Source organism: Protopterus annectens, chromosome 12.part0 (assembly GCF_019279795.1).
Source record: "Protopterus annectens isolate FY-2018-M chromosome 12.part0, PAN1.0, whole genome shotgun sequence".
Taxonomy (NCBI): Eukaryota; Metazoa; Chordata; order Ceratodontiformes; family Protopteridae; genus Protopterus; species Protopterus annectens.
This window is the reverse complement of record NC_056746.1, coordinates 971,825,448-971,845,758: the sequence shown is the minus strand read 5'-3', so window position 1 is coordinate 971,845,758 and position 20,311 is coordinate 971,825,448. Positions and strand designations below refer to the sequence as shown.

General features: G+C 38.8%; 1 protein-coding gene across 2 annotated transcripts in view; it reads right to left on the bottom strand.

Moving 5' to 3' along the window:
* Positions 1 to 20,311, bottom strand: part of GDAP1L1 (ganglioside induced differentiation associated protein 1 like 1) — a 494,626-nt gene that overhangs the window by 189,482 nt on the left and 284,833 nt on the right. Inside the window, exon 3 of one of the 2 annotated variants that reach the window (XM_044089993.1) lies at positions 14,009 to 14,182. The exons of the other annotated variant lie outside the window; for it this stretch is intronic. Within the exon in view, the coding sequence (XP_043945928.1) occupies positions 14,009 to 14,182 (174 nt within the window). The remainder of the gene's footprint in view (positions 1 to 14,008; positions 14,183 to 20,311) is intronic. 2 annotated transcript variants of the gene reach the window in all.

Genomic DNA, 20,311 nt, shown 5'->3' with positions numbered 1-20,311 from the left:
TATGGCTTTGTCCAGATTTCTTGCTCTAAGAAGTTGAGAGTTGTGGCAGAAAAGCAGAAGACAGCTTGGTGAAGAAGATTTGGGAAAGACAAGAAGTAGGCAAGATGAAACAAGGGTGTCCAGCAAAGAGACAGATTATATGAGAGAAGACCTGTGACAATCAGGCATGGCTGTCAAATAAAGGTGCCAACCGTCCGGAATTCTTCCAGACTGTCCAGAATTAAGGGACATTTGCCCTCAAATGTCAATAGCTTAGACTCCTTTAAGCAGGAGCGGCCTTAGGTCAACTGCTGCCCTAGGCAAAAGGGCTCCATGGTGCCCCCATACTGGTCTACCTATACCAAATAAATACTGGAAAAGTGCCCCTGCTAGAGCGGCGCCCTAGGCGGCTGCCTAGTTGGCCTATGCCTAAGGCCGGCTATGCCTTTAAGACCTACAAACTTACTCTAAAAAATTACTTTCTTAACACTCACACCTGTCCTTGCTCCCCTCCCAAAGACTGATATACTCAATTCTTATCTCTTAGCTATATAGCCGATATTGCCTGTTTTCCCTCATTCCAGCTGCCTACTCAAAACCCCTCATCTTCCATTCTCTTCCCCTAACTCACTACCTAGTATCTTCTTATTTATTCTCTCTTCCAAGCTCTATATCCACTTCCAAAACCCTTCTCTTCCTCAATGTATCCTGTACCATATTTCAAACTATATGTACTTGTACCCATATACCTACCCTATTATCATTCCTCTCTCTACACTACTATCCTTAACCATCATACTCTGTCTGTCTTAGTAATCCTGCATGTAAACCTTTCACTCTTCAATTCCTACAAAACTAACTACAACTTGTACCTAAAATGATTTAATTCACCTTTTTATGAATATAAGTCTACCTAGTAGCCTAGAAAGACTTGACTGTAAATTGTTATTCTATTTACATAGTAAGCTCTATTGTGTAACTAACTGTATGTAATAATGTACTAAAGTTAAACTGTTTTTCTGTTGTAACAGAATGTAATTTGTACACACAACTGTAAATTTTTATAATGTCTGTACTTTATGTGGAGCTGTTCTCCCCGGACCTCCTATGAAAATGGGTCTCTGATCTAGTTGGATGTTCCCGCACACCAAATGTCAATAAATAAATAAAAATAATAAAATGGAGACTGCCTTTTCTGGACAGCGTACTGTCCAGAAAAAATAAAATGAATTATCTACAGGAGAGCCCCTGAGAAGTCAGGTGCTCCAGATTGTATGGAATGTTTCACATTTATCATTGATTTAGCCCACTGTTGAGCAGTGTACTTGAAATTCTAAATATCTCTCAACCAATAAGGGACAAATTTCAACAGAATCAGGGACAAATCAAGAAAAAAATCCGGGACAATCAGGGACACTTTTAAAATATTAGTCCTGTTAAATTAAGACATTGCCAGAATAAGAGAATGTGACTTAATACACATTTTCTGAAGTAAAATAATTCTATACCTCTTAATTATTGGCATTTTTTATTAAGTGCAATTCACCACTTTTCCTCCAAAAGTCACAAGTTTTAAGAGGGACTAAGGGGAATAGAGGAAAAATTTCAGTCAAAATCAGGGACAGTTGAGAGGCTGATTGTATGCATGTATGAGAGTGAGAGAGAAATTGATTGTGTTTATTTTGCATTCACTAAGCAGCTGTTTAATGAGTGTAAATAATATATAAACAGAAAAAAAAGTGTGCTTGTGTGCATGTCTGTTTATATTTCTGTTTGTGTGTGTGAGTGAATGCATGTATGAAAACAGAAAAGAATGTGTGTGTTCATAGGTTCATAGGTAGGTACTAGGCTATCAGCCCAAGGGCCTAAGTAAGCCTAGTCAACAAGGTTCCCTGACTTACGCCACCCAAGAAAATTATTTTCCTGTACCCCTGTCGGGCAGAGCCACAGAAGTGATCCCCGGGGTGTAATTCCTATTTCCCATCCACTCAACATGATTCTTCTTGAAGAGTGCTAATGAGGAACTTTGCTTGACATAGATGGGTAGCTTGTTCCAGAGTTTGGGAAGTCTCTGGGACAGGAATCTATCCATCCAGCTGGTCTTGTTTATTGTGGTGGCAAGGTTTAGGTCCCTAGAGAGTGTAGCTCGGAGCGATTGGGATTTTTTTAAGTGGAGCATGTCCAACAGTTCTGGGTTTGACATAGCTTTGTATGTTAAGCAGAGATCGCCTCTGAGTAGGTGATATGTGACAGAATAAAGCTGGAGTTTTCTGAGCCGGTCTGTGTAGGGCATCTATTTGAGGCCGGTAATCCTCTTTGTGAGGTATTTCTGTGGCCTTTCCAGTTGTTGTAGATGTCTTGTGAGGTATATACCAAAAGAAGCGTTGTACTCTATAATGGGCCTAATGAGTGTCAAGTAGAGAGAAACAATGACCTCTTTTTTCCTGGATGAGAAACCTTTTGTGATGAGGTGTGCCACATAGAAGGATTTCCTGACTACTGTGGCGATGTGATTATCAAAGGAGAGACTACTGTCCACCTGTGTCCCAAGGTCTCTTATCGCACTTTCAATGTTAAGTAGACTACCACCTATGTGGTAGTTCATGGGTACAGAGTTTTTATTGAAGGGGATGACAATGCACTTTTTGGCATTGAGCTTGAAGCCATGGCTTTGACACTAGGCGTCTGTTTCAGTGAGGCCCTTTTGTAAGATGTCCACATCGTTAGGAGTTTCAATTATGGCTCCTAGTTTGCAGTCATCTGCAAACTTCGTTAGCCAAAGACCTTCTATGTTAGCCTGTACTTCAGAGAAGTAGATGCCAAAAGGGAGAGGACCCAGGACTGAACCCTATGGTACTCCACTTGTCACTGGTCTGAAGTCGGATTTGGAGTCTGCTACTTTCACAGTGTGGGTTCTGTCAGTGAGCCAGTTGGTAACCCATCTTGTGACATAGGGATTTATACCTAGTTTAGTGAGTTTATCTATAATTCCAGAGTGGGGGATGGTGTCAAAAGCCTTGGCGAGCTCTAGATAGGCTGTGTGAACCACCTTACTCTCGTCTATGGCTTTGGTGACTGCTTCAAAGAAGTCTATCAGGTTTAGGAGACATGATCTGCCTTTTACAAACCCTAACTGGGTGGGGTCCAGAGTTTGAGAGTACCAGTGTCTTTGTTTATAAGTTCCATGATGATACGTTTCATGGCCTTGCAGATCAGGCTCGTCAGGCTAATGGAGCGGTAGTTCCTGGGGTCCGTGGTGGCTCCCCCTTTGTGGAGTGGGATAACCATCGTTGTGCGACATTCAGTGGGCACAAAGCCTGAGGTGAGGCTATGATTGAACATGGTGCTTAGTTGGAGTGCCAGTTCATTCTGTAGTTCATGTAGAATGCAGCCTGAGATGTTGTCAGGTCCCATAAATGCTGTGTTCTTGGCTTTGGAGAGTGTGGTTTTTACCTGTGCAGCCATGATTACAGGAGCTTTGCATTCTTCCTGTATAGAGGTGGGTCCTTTAGGGGGTGAGAGGGGGGTAAAGTTAGCACTGAACGTATCTGCCAGGATGTTGGCAATATCAGCTGGTTCTGTATATTTAGTGCCATTGTGCTGTAACTCGGAGCAGATCTGAGTGTTGCCATTGAGATTCTTGACATAGCTATAGAATGCTTTGTGGATGTCTTTAGAATCAGTGGTGATTTTCTTTTCGTAACTAGCTTTGTAAGATTTTGTGAGCCATCTCAGCTTCTTACTGAGGTTGACCAGGGAGTTCCTCTTATGGGATTTTACTCTTTTTTGCAACAGTTTCTTTCTTCTGTTGTAGAGTTTTTTTATGGCAGGGGACCACCAGATTGGCTTCCTTTTTTTGGAGGATAGCATCTTGGTTCTCTTAGGGATAGCACGATCCATGCACTCTTGTAAGTGCTTATAAAGTGCATTTGTGTAGGATTCAGCAGTCATACCTCTATTGTCCATCTGCACTGGTGTTGTGAAGTTTGCCACTTCTGTTTTAAGAAGTGTGAAGTTGGCTTTGGAGAAATTTTTTATGGTGGTTTCCCTAATGGGGGGTGGGGATGGTATGTGGATGTCTAGGGTGATTAGCTTGTGGTCGGATATGACCAACGAGGAACTGACCTCTGGTGTGGAACACTGGTCGCCCATGTTGGTAATGATCAGGTCTAGGATATTGCTGCCCCTGGTGGGGGTGTGGATAAGTTGATCCAAGGCGTTGGAATTTATGAATTCCAGAAAACGTTGAGCAAAGGATTTGGTACATGAGTAGTTTTCCCAGTTAATGATGGGGTAGTTGAAATCGCCCATTATTAGGGTGTTGTGTTGTACCCTAATATTTTCCAGTGTATCAAGAAATGAGGAGTGGGAATCCTGGGGCATGGTGGGGGATCTGTAGCAAGTTACAACTTGGATTGCGGTCTTGCCCAGAGTTAGTTGCACTTGGATAATCTCAGATGCATTTTGCTGAGCAACTAGCCTGGAGGTGTGGATATCCTTAGTGAATATGGACACGCCTCCACCTTTAGTGTTTCGGTCCAGGTTAGGTGGCCGAAAGGTGTGGTATGAATTATAGCCTGGTAATGCAGTGGTGCCCACTGGAGCCTTGAACCAGGCCTCTGTCACTGCACAGATATCGATGTTCTCCATTTTAAGTAGTGCCTCGAGTGAGTGCATTTTGAGGTTTAGACTTCTAGCACTGAGTAGCATTACCCTCAGATTTTGTTTGCTTGTACCTGTTACGGTGGTGAATTTGTCATTTGAACCTTGCCTAAAAAAGCCACAATAAGCCTTGAATGAAGCTGGGATAGGTGATATGTTTCTACTTGTGTTTTAAATCATCTCTGCTGTCACCAAAAGTGAAGTAAGAATATGCAGTATAAATGAAGTGATGTTATTAGGGTTATATTATGGACAGAGAACACAGAATTTTAACAGCAGACATGATTTATGTGGTGATCATATAATGTATGTTTATGGATTTGTGTAATGGAATCTAAGACCTACCTGGAAACAGAAAGCAAAGGACCTTGAAGCAATAATGTGCAGATTGTTTTCTGCTCAACACCACTTCAAGGTGCTTCTTGTCAAATGCCTGAAATATGACACAAAACAAACTAATTATACCTCCAGCAAAATAGCAACCTACCACATGAAAACCACTAAAGTAAAATTTGAAATAAATTAAAAACAGTCACAATGCCCAATAGAAAGTCAATAAATATCACAACTAGCATTTTTGCAGGGTCATTATGCTTTGCTCCTCACATGCCTCCCTACTGATATACATTAACTACTAACTTCACAGCCATTTAACCACAGGGCATTTACAAGTCCACAAGTTCTAGTTTTCACTAAAGTGAGAAAATCTACAGTTTGACACATAAGTGCTTCACATCTAATAGATTTTATTTCCAAGCTTTTGAGCTACAGTGATTCACAAAGTTGACAAGTCACTACAAGGTTTTAAACTACCTGCCCATCAATTAGGCATAGTCAGGAATAAACATGTCTAACTCAGTGGTATCCCAATTGCTTGTAGAGTAGCAACCTTATAAAACCTACCCTTTTCTAAAATCTAAACTGAGTTAAACATCATTAGTCAGTTGTTTGTAAACATAAAACGTTAAGTTACCTTTTTGCTAGCAGATACCACTGCTGTCTTTAATTACCTAAGCAGTTAAAAATTGTTCCCCTGTGACAAGCTGTTCTCTAAAAGAAAGCTCCCTATTTTACACAACTGATAAAATCTTCCATAAAAAGCTTATTTCATAGCGCCTTCTTTCTTCCATTCAGGTTTATAAAATCTAACTTGATTTAGATGTTGAAGTATACTTATTTTATTAGTTAAACGTGAAAAGAAATTAAAGCAAAGCACCTCAAAGCAGCAATGGGGGGATACATTGTTATTACTTCAAGGTGCTTTGCTTTTTGTTTCTGGATATCTTACAAGATTGTCCGGTGAATTTTTAGTTTGTCCTCTCACAATCAAATAGTAAAGCATGGACAGATTTTTCTGAAACATACTTTAATTCTAGCATCAAACAAGCTATCCCACTGCAGCTTTTACATAATGCAGCACATCTGTTAACATCTCAAAGTTCAATGCTCAAGTCTATAATTAATACTGACATGGCTTAAAAATCTATTAAATGGTTAATCTCATTATAACTGTACTTCCCAGCAAAATGAAACAAAAAGGCATCTTAGCTTTTTGATAGTAGCTACTATATTATTTTACACACTGTACATTATAGAACCCACTTGCATAAAGTATTATAATGGACAGAGGTATTTAATATCTTTAGTAAGCAGGAGGTGCTTTGAACATATATCATGGCCGTAAAACTCATATATGATACCAGAAGTGCACAAATGCACATTTTCTCTTCTAAAGTATGGATATCACTGTGGTGTAGCAGGTAATGTTGTCACCTCACAGCAAGAAGATCTCCAGTTCAATTCTCATTTGGGATGCCTTCTGTGTGGAGTCTGTACACTGCTCCTTGTGCTTGTGTGGGTTTCTCCTGGTGCTCAAGTTTCCTCCCTTATTCCAAAAACATGCAGTAAGTGGACTGGACACTCTAAATTAGCTGGAGGTGTGAATGTGTGTGCAGTAGAGAAGAGTGACCATATCAGGGCCATCCACCTAGTTGTGTGAACACTAGCTGTAGGTTGCTAATCAGTCACTATCGATGCAATGCCCTAATGCCATGTACAAAATGGGAAAAAGCAGTTTAATGCAGATCTGCCTTTTTATAAATCTTCAAAATATTAGAAGCTGTAACATAGGAAATATGGACTCAACCATCATGTTTTCAAAAACATAAATACTATTAAACATGAAAGATGACATCGAAGACATACATGCCCCATAATATTTCTCTTTGTTTTAATTAACACAATAATGTGTCAGTGCATATTTTAAACATCCCACCACAAGACAAAAGTGTTGTCGCCTCATAGTAAGACGATGTCCTGTTCGATTCTCAGCTAAAGCGATTTCTGTGTGGAGACATGCGTAAATGAGCGTACCTTCGTTGAAGGTTGTGCATCAGAGCTGGCAACTCGGCACGTAAAAATCTACTGTCAATCATTAGCGGACCGGAGTTCCGCTGTGGTGACCCCTAACCGGGAAAAGCCGAAAGACACAACAACAACAACCACAAGACAAAAGCACACTTGCATATAATTTATGCCGAATCTGTTACTGTGCATGGCATGTGGTATTATATGCAGGTCCAACTCAACTTCAAGTTTGTGTCTCCTGCAGTTATGCATTCAAGTTACAAAGGATTAGGAATCAAGTGGGATGTGTTGGTGTAGTTTCTCTGTGAGCTGGGAAGTACATAAAAATGCTAACTCTATAAATGCTGGAAATGTTAAATGCCTGAAGGACATACTGATGACCATTTTTTCCATAACAACTTAATCCCCTGTGCCTCTATACCTCCTAATTATTTATAATCTACTCCCTGGTTTTGAAATCTTGAGGCTCATGCAGAATAAATACCAGAATATTATGTGTCAGCATACAAAGAAACTCAAGGAATCCTCATATGTAAAACACGAGCAGCATTTATTATGGTTAGCGCTTTCACCACCGTACAGGTGGCTTCTTCAGACCATATAACAAACAGAGTAAAAAACAAAGACATTTTATATATACTCACAGTTTCATCATGTGCACAAATATGCCTAATCAATTTTAAATGTAACTCCCTTTTGAAACGTCACATTACACAGGCAGGTCGTGCGTGCATAAAACAAACCATTTAAAGTGATAACATAAAAGCATTTAAAAACATTTTAATTTCCAAATGTACTAATCAGAACCACTCAAGTTCTATATTTGCCATAAGTTCACTAATACAATAATGTACTTGGAGCTTATGAAACCGTTGTGCCCTTAATCATATACGCTTATTGCTAAAAATGATATCTGCATACATTGCGCTATTGCGCATAACCCTTACCATCATCTTTTCATGCACAAACACACGTAGCTCAACCCTATCTATTGTAGGGTATGTTGCATAAAATTTGTTATTAGTGAAAAATATATTATATGACACTCGGTAAACACTGATGACATCATTCACATCTAGCTCTCCCTATGCGGCACCAATAAATAAACTGAATGATATAATCAACACAGCAATATCATTCGCACTTATCTAGAAAGATGATTACATTGATATCCACCATGTTATTCATATTAAGCATGTACATGTCACAGGATATTGTTATAGGACCCCTTTCCATACAATGATTCCATGCATACCGCATATACTCCTACAGGGTGTCAGATGGCAAATATCAAATATATTTTCGATAGTTATAATCCTCAAGATGCATATACCATTTGCCATTCCATATACTATTATGGCAATAAAAATATAAAAACATATGAAATATAATATCAGAGCTGTATAAAAATAATAAATAATATACACCCTGATGTGTTCAGTGATCCATTTCAAATACAGAGTAACAAAGCACACTTCACACATATATATATATATATATATATATATATATATATATATGGTTTACTATCAAATTGTCGATCCCGTTTTGTGCGACGCGCATTGCCCGAACGCGGAACTGCGAACGTCACTACACCGACGCCCAGATGTGCGAATGGCAAAATCTCGCCCCCATCCGACCCATGGTAGCATGGGTGTGGAGGTGTTGCGCGGCCGGTAATGTCGATCGTCGGAGTTTCGCGGTTTCGGTTCGCTATCGAAATGGTTTCGGTGTTTCGGTTCGCGCAAACGCGTCGATGGGGTCGCCGTTCGCACGGAGTGCATTCGAACATTTAATAGTAAACCTATATATATATATATATATATATATATATAGGGGCGAACCCCTTCAACTTGTCACATCAGAGCGGCTCATGTTGGACATGTATTAAACAAATGTACCTTGCTTTAACATAAATCCATAGGTGCCTCCTAAATTAATGGACCATATTAGACCAATAACTGAAGCATTCTATGCCACTTCAACAATCAAATCAGGCGCACTATCACCACAACTCATAATTAACAAAAGTGCCTCGCTAGGGCACAAATCACTAGACGCCTCATACATTACTAACTCATGCCAAGCCGACCACTAGAGCACTCCGTGTTAGTTCCATCAAGGGCATTTGTACAAATTTCATGCAAATGCAACTAATACTCAGACTTGTGAAACACTAACGGTTGCACGGTATAAACAGCGAAGGTACTGAAAACGATTGTAGTAAGCACCAAGCAACATCACTAGATGACACCAAACAACTATATATGACTATTAACAAAATAACTCATAAAAACTAAACACATTAACTATCTATGCAAATACGTAAATATATATATATATATATATATATGTATATATATATATATATATATATATATATATATATAGCCTAATATTGATTATATATGAATAAAAACTATATATATATATATATATATATATATATATATATATATATATATCAACATGAACTTGTCACTACTCAATTAAATTTAAAAATAAAATAAAAACTAAAGAAAATCACCACACACTATTATTGAGCTACCAAGTGTGTTGAATATGAAACTAGCTATATAAGCATGTATATAATACAAAACATATAATATATAGTAGATAGTCCAACCATACAAATAATCACATTTAATAAATTACAGTCCAAGAATGATGTGCTCAGAACTATATATGCATACATATCTCCACCATTCACCATTCATGTTGACCATATTATAATGTACATATCGATGCTCTAAAGATACTAAGAAAAAGTATATAATAAATATGCAGTATACTACAAATATATATATCCAATCGCTACATACAAGATCTTTCACTAAAACTAAACTAAAAATATTCCTTATACCATGTACTGGGGGGAGCCCCCCAGGAAACACTAATCCTAGAACTGTACATTATTATGACTAAATGTCACTTGATCTCTCTAACCATGAATATATTGCTATTTATTTGTATATGCCTTTATGGCTTAGGTACTCCACTTACATCCAGGACTGGCTTAATGGAAACCTTCCCACTTAAGCCAAATCCTTTATCTGCTCTCAACTTGTGAATCCACCTAAGTTCACAACTTGCAGTTCTATTCTTGACGTTACCAATCCTAATACCCATGTCAACTATTTCTAGTACTAAAAACAGAAATGTATGTATGCGGCTAGTTCTTTGAGAGTACCTAGACAGTGCACTCAAACTATCTTGTTGTCTAATGCTATTCATATTTTCCCTTATCCTTTCACGAAGGGTGCGATTAGTCATTCCCACATAAAAGTGGGAACAACAATCGCATTGAGCTAGGTAGATAACATTTCTAGTACTACAATCCCCTATCACTTGTAGCTTATAATGCTTCCCTGTCTCAGGATGCAAAAATAATCACCTATTCTGATGTGTATGCACCGGCTACACTGACCACATGGTTTAGTGCCATACACCACCCCTGGCTCACTATTTATTCTTGGATAACAAAGCATCCTTTTTAAATTCTTCCTGCTCTTATAACAGAATTTGAGTTGTTCACCCACTATCTTCTTAATCCTATCATCTGTCATTAACAATGGTCAGTGTTTTCTAAATATGTCCCTTACCTTCCCTACATCACTAGTGTAGGCAAGTGACACATAAGCATTCATCCTATTGGATGCACTCTCCCTCTGATGTGTAACTAAATCCTGTTTAGATGAAAAGTTCGGACATGCCCTATTACTTCTCAATTCCTTGACCTCTGTAAAAGTTGTCATTATATCCTGTCTATTATAACCCCATTGAATTAAGTTCTCACCCAGTGTATCAAGTTCTTGTTCAAATGCATCATCCATGTTGTTTAACCTCGATACACGCATACCCTGCCCTTTCATTAGGTTGTTAAAAATATGCTTGGGGTGCATACTGATCTTATGTAACAGGGTATTCCTGTGACACTCCTTCCTATATACACTTGTTCTTATTGTTCTGTCAACAGACTTGTCATCCAGGTACTCTATCAAATCACAAGAGTAATTAAACGTGAATTTCAAAAAGTCAGTGCTTCTATGCAATTGTTCAACAAAATGTCTTAATTTATTATAATCACCTGCCCATATGATAAGTACATCATCCATAAAGCGACGATAGAATAGGACATTCTGCTTAAATAACAGATTATCAAGCACACATCCCATTTCCCATATGACTGATACTGCGATGGCATAGCTATTTGCACAGCTAGTGCCCATAGCCACGCCATCACGCTGTAGATAGTAAACTTCCCCAAATTTAAAGACATTGTTTTCCAATATTATTGTCATAAAATAACATATCAGATCTATTAGTCTAATCTCATATTGACTATATCTGACTAAAAATTTCCTAAGCAACTCTATGCTTTGTATATTGGGTGTGATAGTAAATAGAGATACAATGGCTAAGGTTATGAATGAATAATCCCTTGAAATATCCATATTTTGAGAAAATTGATACAGATCTTGTAATAATTAATAGTATCTCTCAACACTATTTCAATTTCATCAAGCACAGGTCTGATATGTCTCTCTACAAACAGGGAATAAGGTTCGGTCATCCACCCCCTCCCCGAAACAATCGGTCTAAAGGGTGGATTGCTCGAATCCTTATGGATCTTAGGCATGCCCTGTAATGTAGGTACTACTGGGTGTATAACATCCAAATCGTTCTTCAAACCCATGGTAATGTTGTGTACAGTAAGGCAATCATTTAATCTAATGCGCGGATATCTAATCATATTCTCTACTTGTGTGAGGCTAAGTATTTTGCATGTGTTAGCATCTGCTAGCATGCTCCTGATAGATCTAAAGTAAAATTCACTATACATAATAACCGTCATGCCTCCTTTATCTGAAGGACGTATAACTATCTGACTATCAGTTTGCAATGATCTCAGTGCTATATTTTCTTCCGTAGTCAGATTATTATAGATTTTCCCTTGATGTTCATTCAATAATACTTCATAGATATCATCTTCACATACTTTAATGAAAGCCTCCAGTAATGGATAATTTGCCGGAATATAACTACTGTATTTCCTAAGGGATTGACTATTGTTGACAGGTGATATATTTTCAGGCCCACACATTTTGATGATAACATTCCTCACAAACAACTTCATATCCATAAGTGTGTCAGATAAGTCAGCTCTCTATGCTGATATAAAGGACATGCCCTTATTAATGACTGTCTCCTCCTCCTTAGTCAGAATTCTACTAGATATATTCCAGATCAAGGTCCTTTCTGATTCCACATCTTTTTTATTGTTGAATAATCTTCTGTTGAAAACAGTTCTTCTCTTTTCATTCTTCCCCGACTTCTCGATCTGTGTTGTTCTCTCCCTCTCTCCTGCCAAATGGGTAAAGGGAACTTCATAAAAGCCTGGAAAGATGATTGCACATTGGTTTTCTTTCTTACTATCTCTTGCGCTGGTGGTATATCAATTAATGTTTCTATACGTTGACTGCTAGAGCTAGGAATGGAAGTATGAGTGGCTATTTGCACATCAGGACCAACAGGTGTGTCTTTCCCCTCACAGTGTTCAGGTGCCTTCTGTCTAGGTGGAGATATTATAGGTAATGTGGATGTTGTATTCAGATCACTATTCATATTATCGGGCATCACATTCACATCTGTGTTGTTCTGTCGTGTCACATGCTGATTACAATTTCAGTTCTAGGCCATGAAAAAACATGGCACTTCCGGAAATCTGAAAAATCTCTCTCCATGTTCTTCTTTTTATGTGTTGTCAGCCTTCGTTCATAGGCTGACACATTATCTATTACGTTGCTCAACATACAATCTACCACATCTGCTGGAAAGTCCTTGTATAATGCCTCCTCTTGTTTTTCCACTGTTGTTCTTCTGTTGTATAGGGGTCCTATAACAATATCCTGTGACATGTACATGCTTAATATGAATAACATGGTGGATATTAATGTAATCATCTTGCTAGATAAGTGCAAATGATATTGCTGTGTTGATTATATCATTCAGTTTATTTATTGGTGCCGCATAGGGAGAGCTAGATGTGAATGATGTCATCAGTGTCTACCGAGTGTCATATAATATATTTTTCACTAATAACAAATTTTATGCAACATACCCTACAAAAGATAGGGTTGAGCTACGTGTGTTTGTGCATGAAAAGATGATGGTAAGGGTTATGCGCAATAGCGCAACTTATGCAGATATAATTTTTAGCAATAAGCGTATATGGTTAAGGGCACAACGGTTTCATAAGCTCCAAGTGCATTATTGTATTAGTGAACTTATGGCAAATATAGAACTTGAGTGGTTCTGATTAGTACATTTGGAAATTAAAATGTTTTTAAATGTTTTTATGTTACCACTTTAAATGGTTTGTTTTATGCATGCACAACGTGCCTGTGTAATGTGACGTTTCAAAAGGGAGTTACATTTTAAATTGATTAGGCATATTTTTGCACATGATGAAACTGTGAGTATATGTAAAATGTCTTTGTTTTTTACTCTGTTTGTTATATGGTCTGTAGAAGCCACCTGTACGGTAGTGAAAGCGCTAACCATAATAAATGCTGCTCGTGTTTTACATATGAGGATTCCTTGAGTTTCTTTGTATGTAGAGATATATCGTGCTTCGTTCCACTGTATGTTTTCTTTGTTTCTGGGTAGTATTACCATTTGTGTGCAGTGGCTCGTTTATCCGTTAGGGCATTTATTTTGTTGTCAATACCAGAATATTGTATGCTAAGATTTGTTGCTGTCATTTATCAACATCTTGCAATGATTCCTGAAAATTACTTTTGTGTTTGAACAATATACCTTTGATGAATGAAAACTTTTTAATGTTGTTTCAAAGCTTACATTGTTTGTACTGCCCTTATTTTTTTTTTTTCATTACAGTTCGCTGGCAGTATGACTATACATTGTATGGTACAACATTATAATCTGAGGTACCTTAGTGGAGTATGATAACATATAAAAGAGTTTGTTGGCTACTTACTTCGTATCTCAGCTGTGGCATATTTTGGAATCATGGAGTCCGTTGTCAGTTCCGGATGTAAGATACATCCATGTGTGTAAGCATCCATAGGAAGAGAATCAAGCAGTTCTCTGTACTGCAGCACTCGGGAATGAAGAGGGGTACCATCTTCTGGTATCAATCGTGGGACCATTTCTAAAATTTGGAAGGAAGGCAACAAGTTTGTAAAATGTTCACAGAAACCTTGTATTATTAGAATAAAATGCTCTGAGTTCTTTTTATTTCTGTAAGCTATTTCTGTTAGTGACTTGAAAAAATGAAATGCAGTGCTATGATTTGTGAACATAAAACCTCAACGAAGGAGGCATGCAAGATAGACTTTTCATCCAGAACTCATATCCACTGTGACATCTGAAAAGTGTCATATTTTATTTAATCTGTACTGCTACTTTACAATATTATGCAGCACTTGCATTTGGAATATGGCTTGTCTGGTGCCACATTTGGCATTGCCTAAAGTTAATGTCAGATCCAGATGCATTTACATGAAATTAGTGATGTAGGTCTATCTGGCACCTTTCCAAATATTTGATGCTGCTGAGGATTATTAAGTGTTTGTGACCTAATTTTTAAAAATGTTCTAAGTATTTCTAATGTAATAAAAAGTAATTTCCCATTCTTCATTTAATTATGTACTGAATATGTAGCACAGTGGTACAGCATTTAGTGTTGTTGCCTTATATCACTTGGTCTTGTAGCTCACTTTTCAGCAGGCTGTATTCTGTGTAGATAATGCATACTCTCCCTGTGTTGCTTATGTTTTCTCCAGGTGTTGTGGATTCCTCTCTTATCTTAAAGATGTGCTGTAGGTGAACTGACATTCCTGCCAACTTCCCGTAATGTGTATGCTGTGTGAGACTCAGTATGAGTATCCCGTGATGGGATAATGCCCTGTTTGGGCTGAATTTCACTACCTTGTGCCCAGTGAGTACAATAGGCTCTTACTGTCCTTTGAATCTGGGTAATCAGAAAGAATGATAGAAGGAATGATACTGAACCATGTTTATGATGTCAGGGAATATATGTATGTACACACACACACACACACACACACACACACACACACACACACACACACAAATATATATATATAAAGAGAGAGAGACAGAAAGAAAGAGAGAGAAAGAGAGATAGATATATGGATCCCTATCAGTTGATCGAAGTTTCAAAACTTCAAAGACCATATGGCAGAGACTATATTTTCAAAGTTTTGGAACTTCAAAATAAAAATAAAAAACAGTAAAATAAAATAAAACAACTTACCTGTACGTTTTTGTAGGGGGGAAAGCCTCTCTGCACTCCCCACACCCCCTGCTACTTAAATATACCATCTCCAAGATCGCACTACAGTGAGGAAAATGGCAAATCCCAAGTTCTGTGCTGTACAGCGATCTCAATATAAAATGTTCAAAGTTTCAAAACTTTGAATATATGGTCTCGACGATATGGTCTTAGAAGTTTTGGAACTTTGATCAACTGATAGGGATCCATGTATACATATATACATATATATATATATATATATATATATATATATATATATATATATATATACATGGATCTACTTTAAATATTTGAATTACCATAAGGACAACTCGCATAACAGCGAGACGACATCAGTGAAAGTTTAAAAGAATAAACTCCTGCAATGGAGAATCTCACCTCTGGGAAACTATATATGTCTATATATAAATATATATATGTATATATATATATATATATATATATATATATATATATATATATATATATACATATATATATATATATATATATATGGATCCCTTACACATGATCGAAATTTCAGAAAGCAGATTCCCATATGGCTGAAATTTCGATCATGCAGAACAGGCATCTCCGTATAGTGGGGAATGGGAAGATTCCCATCTTCTGCACTGTAGTGCGATCTCAGAGTTGGTATATTTAAATTGCAGGAGGTGTGGGGGGTACAGCCCCCCATAGGGGGTGTGGGGGCAAGGTATAGGTAAGTTTTTTTTTTGTTTTTTTTTTTATATGTTCGATATTTCAAAAGTCGAACATATGGTCTACACCATATGGGTTTTGCCTTTCTGAAATTTCGATCATGTATAATAGACCCATATATATATATATACACACACACACACACACACACACACACACACACACACATATATATATATATATATATATATATATATATCTGTGTGTGTGTGTGTGTGTGTGTGTGCATTTAAGTTTGTATAAAATAATACTCATTTATTACTCAGATAGACCCAAAGGACAACACTGTCCCTTTTCAGGGGCAACCTAGGAGCAATATCTGGTTATGTGACTCACTCGTAGTCACACAGAAGAAAAACGAGGGCTGAGGGAATCAAACCCTGTATCACTGGAACTACCGCTCACAACATCAGCCCTCTGCATCCGGTTGCCAGGTATACATACATACATATAAACATTTATTTTATTTCATTTATCAAACCCAGCAGAGAAAATTGACACAGACATGGGGAGCATGCAAACTCCACAGACAGTGACTGGAAACCAGGACTGAACCTCAGACCCTGAGAAGCAGTTACCACTGAACCAGTGTGCGGCCTTACACACACACACACACACACACACACACACACACACACACACACACACACACACACGCACACACACACACACGCACACACACACACACACACACGCACGCACACACACACATACTGAATGCCAGGTCACCTGCATTATGTCTTTGAGAGGTGGGAGAAGCTAGAGCACCCAAAGAAACCCATGTGGGCACAAGGAGAGTATGAAGGTACTCCATTTAAGAAACAAACCCGAAAACCTCTTTCTCTAAGGTGTAATGCTACTCACTGTGCCACATTATTCATGTTTTACCAGTTTTCTTTCAGTCCTATACTCTCTATTCCATACCACTTTCTTCATACATCCATTTCCAATGCAACTTTTATGTAGCAAAACTGTCTTTGCTACTGCTATATATTACTTCTGGTGTCATTCTAAGGGGATCCAGTATCTGTCTGCCTGAGATGGCATGATCGACAGGCTACTATGCTTTTCCAGAAATGGCCTGCACCTGTCGCTCTTGGGATTCCAGATACTAGCTAAGGCTCTTGCCACCCCTATAGTGCCTTTTTAGACAAGGTTCAAATGACAAATTCACCACTGTAACAGGTACAAGGAAGCAAAATCTAAGGGTAATGCTACTCAATACTAGAAGTCTAAACCTCAAAATGCATTCACTGAAGGCATTCCTTAAAATGGAGAACATCAACATCTGTGCAGTGACAGCGACCTGGTTCAAGGTCCCAGAGAGCACCCCTGCATTACCAGGCTATAATTCATACCACACCTTTCAGCCACCTAACCTGGACCAAAACACCAAAGGAGGAAGCGTGTCCATATTCATTAAGGATATCCACACCTCCAGGCTAGTTGCTCAGCATAATGCATCCGAGATTATCCAAGTGCAACTTACTCTGGGCAAGACCGCAATCCAAATTGTAACTTGCTACAGATCCCCCACCATACCACAGGATTCCCACTCCTCATTTCTTGATACAATGGAAAATATTAGAGTACAACCCAATACCCTAATAACAGGCGATTTCAACTACCCCACCATTAACTCGGAAAACTACTAATGTACCAACTCTTTTGCTCAACGTTTTCTGGAATTCATAAATTCTAACGCCTTGGATCAACTTATCCACACCCCCACCAGGGCAGCAATATCCTAGACCTGGTCATTACCAACATGGGCGACCGGTGTTCCACACCAGAGGTCAATTCCTCATTGCTCAGATCCGACCACAAGCTAATCACCCTAGACATACAAATCACACCCCCACTCCACATTAGGGTAACCACTGTAAAAAAATTATCCAAAGCTTTAAGACAGAAGTGGCAAACTTCACGACACCCATGCAGATGGACAATAGAGGTACAACTGCTGAATCCTACACAAATGCACTTTATAAGCACTTACACAAGTGCATGGATCGTGCTATCCCTAACAGAACCAAGATGCTATCCTCCAAAAAAAGGAAGCCAATCTGGTGGTCCCCTGCCATAAACAAACTCTACAACAGAAGAAAGAAACTGTTGCAAAAAAGAGTAAAATCCCATGATTGGAGGAACTCCCTGGTCAGCCTCAGTAAGAAGCTGAGATCCCTCATAAAATCCTCCAAAGCTAGTTACAAAAACAAAATCACCACTGATTCTAAAGATAACCACAAAGCATTTTATAGCTATGTCAAGAATCTCAATGGCAACACTCAGATATGCTCTGAGTTACAGCACAATGGCATTAAATATACAGAACCAACTGATATTGCCAACATCCTGGCAGATAGGTTCAGTGCTAACTTTAACCCCCTCTCACCCCCTAAAGGGTCCATCTCTATACCAGAAGAATGCAAAGTTCCTGTAATCACAGCTGCACAGGTAAAACCCACATTCTCCAAAGCCAAGAACACAGCATCCATGGGACCTAACAACACCCCAGGCTGTGTTCTACATGAACTACAGAATGAACTGGCACCTCACCTAAGCACAATGTTCAATCATAGCCTCACCTCAGGATTTGTGCCCACTGAATGGTGCACAGCGACGCTTATCCCACTCCACAAAGGGAGCCTAACTAGTCTGGTCTGCAAGGCCATGGGACTTATCATCGTGGAACTTATAAACAAAAACACTAGTAATCTCCAAACTCTGGACCCCACCCAGTTTGGGTTTGTAAAAGGCAGATCATGACTCCTAAACCTGACAGACTTCTCTGAAGCAGTCACCAAAGCCGTAGACAAGGGTAAGGTGGTTCACACAGCCTATCTAGATCTTGCTAAGGCTTTTGACACCATCCCTCACTCTGGAATTATAGATAAAATCACTAAACTAGGTATAAATCCCTATGTCACAGGATGGGTTGCCAACTGGCTCAATAACAGAACCCACACTTTGAAAGTAGCAGACTCCAAATCTGACTTCAGATCAGTGACAAGTGGAGTACCACAGGGTTAAGTCCTGGGTCCTCTCCTGTTTGGTATCTATGATTCTGAAGTACAGAGTAACACAGAAGGTCTTTGGCTAACCAAGTTCGCAGATGACTTCAATCTAAGAGCCATAATCAAAACTCCTAATGATGTGGACATCCTACAAAAGGGCCTCACTGAGACAAATGCCTGCCGTCAAAGCCATGGCCTCAAGCTTAATGCCAAAAAGTGCATTGTCATCCCCTTTGGTAAAAACTCTGTACCCATGAGCTACCACATAGGTGGTAGTCTACTTAACACCGAAAGTGCGAAAAGAGACCTTGGACACAGGTGGTCAGTAGCCTGTCCTTTGATAATCACATTGCCACAGTAGTCAGGAAATCCTTCTACGTGGCACACCTCATCACAAAAGGTTTCTCATCCAGGAAAAAAAGAGGTCATTGTACCCCTCTACTCATCACTCAATAGACCCATTTTAGAGTACAATGCCCCTTTTGGTATGTACATCACAAGACATCTACAACTGGAAAGGCCACACAAATACTTCAGAAAGAGGATTACCAGCCTCAAGCAGATGCCCTACGCAGACCGTCTCAAAAAACTCAAGCTTTACTCTGTCGCATATCACCTACTCAGAGGCGATCTCTGCCTAACATACAAAGCTACGTCAAACCTAGAGCTGTTGGACATGCTCCACTTAAAGAAATCCCAATCCCTCCAAGCTACATGCACTAGGGACCTAAACCTTGTCACCACAATAAACAAAACATGCTGGAGGGATAGATTCCTGTCCCAGAGATTTCCCATACTCTGGAACAAACTACCTATCTATATCAAACAAAGCTCCTCATTAGTACTCTTCAAGAAAAATCTTGATGATTGGATGGGAATTAGGAAATTCACTCCGGGGATCACCTCTGTGGCTCTGCTCAACAGGGGCATAGGAAAATTATTTTCTTGGGTGGTGAAAGCCAGGGTACCTCTTTGGCTAAGCTTATATAGGCCCTAGGGCCAATAGCCTAGTACCTACCTATGAACCTATGAACTGTCAACAGATTTCTTATATCCTTACTACCAAAAGATATCCTATATCACTGCATAGGTTTTCCTCTTTTGTTTTTATGTGTTCCAACCATATGTCTTCAAATGTTCCTTTTCCATTAAACAGAACTTCCTACTTTCATACTTCCTCACACCGTGTACTGCTATCATATATACTGTCTCCTCAGATAAATTACTCATTCTTGTTTCAGTGGGGGCCTTCAGCATCCAGGCA